Source organism: Musca autumnalis, unplaced genomic scaffold (genome assembly GCF_047663935.1).
Source record: "Musca autumnalis isolate F117 unplaced genomic scaffold, ASM4766393v1 scaffold_2, whole genome shotgun sequence".
In the NCBI taxonomy this organism is placed as follows: Eukaryota; Metazoa; Arthropoda; class Insecta; order Diptera; family Muscidae; genus Musca; species Musca autumnalis.
In genome coordinates, this window is record NW_027411755.1 from 245434841 (window position 1) to 245437272 (window position 2432).

A 2432-nucleotide genomic window follows, 5' to 3' on the forward strand; every position below is an offset into this window, starting at 1 on the left:
ACCCCACAAATGCAAGAGTAGAAAAATTCAAAATGAATTCCCCCATTGTTAAAGAAAAATGTTGTGGGGAGACTCTCATACTCTCCACAAAAAAAATTGTTTACGACCCCAAGACCAGTTATGTTGCTCACATGCGCATTATCAAGGCAAAAATAAGACCCACTCTACTATTCTCCCTCTCTCCATGTGTTGTGATTTAATCAAGGAAAAATATTTGTGAGGATTTCTCTGGGGGCCAAACAAACAAAACCACGGAGAGTCGGACCATTTGAACCAATGAGCCGTTGCACAACAACAACAATAAATACAGCAATCTTCCTCTTCTGAATGTTGAATAAACAAACAATGTTAAGGGCGGAGTTAGTAGCAGCATATGTTTGTTTCATTGTGGGACAGAGGCACACATACACACTCCACAGTCGACCGATTCATTCGGCTACCTACAACTGTTTGTTGTGTGGATGAATGGTGGCTTAGGGTTGTTGTTGTTGCCTGCCTGGCCTGGGTATGTGGATTGTATCCGATAAGTAGTTAAGTCTTTTTGTTGTGTAGACTTATCATGCTGAGAGGGATCGAGAGCCTTCGGGGTATAAATAGCCCGCTCAGAGCGTAGAAAAGTCAGTACTCAGCTACATCTCGTCTCATAAACATCTCTTGGTGTTCTAGAAAAAGCAAATAAACATTGAATAGAAAAAATATTTGAGTTTTATCACAAAAAACAACAAATTTTTTAACAAAAATATTCAAAAGACATTTAACAACAACAAAATTCATTTTACAATAACAAACAAAACAATGGTTAAAAGTGTTAACGAAATGGAATTCAAAAGCAACTTCTCAATTGATGCCATTTTGGCCAGAAATACCAACAATAGCAACAACAACAACGTTAATGGACAACAAACCACAATGGTGCCACAACATCATACCACGGTCATGATCAAACAAGAACCCGTTGAAAAGGATGCTACTTTGTATGTCACCGATGATGGTGAAATTTCCGAGGAATTCGATAACCCCAGCCGCACCAGTACCCCCATGAGCAGTGCTGCCGATTCTCTCTCTTCCGGTGAAGATAAATTGGAAGATGATCAGAGTTGTGACAGCGATGAGGATAAGGCTGGCAAGTCCGAGGGAGAAGGTGATGACAAGAAACCACCCTACAGCTACAATGCCTTGATCATGATGGCCATTCAAAATAGCCCCGAGCAGCGCCTGACTTTGAATGGTATCTATCAGTATTTGATCAATCGTTTCCCCTACTTCAAGATGAACAAACGCGGCTGGCAAAACTCCATACGCCACAACCTGAGCTTGAACAAATGCTTTGCCAAGATTCCACGCAGCTATGATGATCCCGGCAAGGGCAACTACTGGATCTTGGACCCCAGCGCCGAGGAAGTGTTCATTGGTGAAACCACTGGTAAATTGCGCCGCAAGAACCCCGGTGCCAATCGTGCCCGCTTGGCTGCCTATCGCCAGGCCATCTTCTCACCCATGATGGGTCGTTATGCTGCTGCTGCCGCCGCTGCTGCCAGTGTACCATTCCCTGGTGCCATGCCTTTTGCTCCTGGTTATGCCAATGCTGCTGCCGCCGCTGCCTTGTATCAACGCATGAATCCCTATGCTCCCGGTTACCCACCCAGTGCCGTACCCCAACACCAACCACAAATGCCGGTCTACAATCAAATGCCTCCCGCCAATGCCATGTATCCATCGGCTGCTATGCCCATGTCTGCTGAACTGTTCCATCGCATGCAACTTTTGGGAAAATTCCCAGCCAGCTAAATCGCTGAGCCCAGCAGCCTAGGGAAGTTGATGTGGGAAAAAATACAAAACGCAAAGCGTTTTTGATTTGACTCTTCTCCACCGCACCGTTCCATAAAACAATTGGTCTTGAAAATTGTCAACAAACAAAAGTCAATCCACTGGCTTTGGGACTTTACCACGACTTTGGGACTCTGGGATATTGGATGACCTAAACCCCCCTTATCCAAACAGCAAGCTAGCCACAGGGAAGGGTGTTTATTCTACATATTCTGGTGTCCAATTATGGGGCAATATCGGCAGTTAGAATGCTGGAACAGCATTAACAGCACAGCACAAGAAAAAGGCGGGCCTTCTTTGCTAAGAAAACTCAACAAAAGAAACAAACTAAATTTGAAATTTGATTAACAATATTTAAATTCAATATTTTTTGTAATTTGTATAAATTTTTATTTTTTCCAAATTTTTAATTTTGTTATTAGTTTTAAGCCTTTAAAAAACATTTTTATAAATAAAACAATTTTATCAAAAAACATAAATTTTCCTGATTTTTTTATTCCATCAAAAAAACACAAAACCAAATTTTTCTCAGCTCACAAATCTTCTAAAACGATTTGTCAATAGGTCCGAGCAGCAGCAGCAACAACAAAAAACCTTATAATTTG

The 2432-nt window shown here is 41.8% G+C and overlaps 1 protein-coding gene across 1 annotated transcript; it reads left to right on the forward strand.

Moving 5' to 3' along the window:
* The first annotated feature begins 611 nt into the window (after positions 1 to 611).
* On the forward strand, positions 612 to 2154 carry slp1 (sloppy paired 1). Its single transcript, XM_073966379.1, has one exon. The coding sequence runs from the start codon at positions 796 to 798 to the stop codon at positions 1786 to 1788; it is 993 nt and encodes a 330-aa protein (XP_073822480.1). The 5' UTR covers positions 612 to 795; the 3' UTR covers positions 1789 to 2154.
* The last annotated feature ends 278 nt before the right edge of the window (positions 2155 to 2432 follow it).

Coding starts and splice junctions, on each gene's coding strand:
- slp1 (XM_073966379.1), top strand. CDS start 796: ATGGTTAAAAGTGTTAACGAAATGGAATTCAAAAGCAACTTCTCAATT.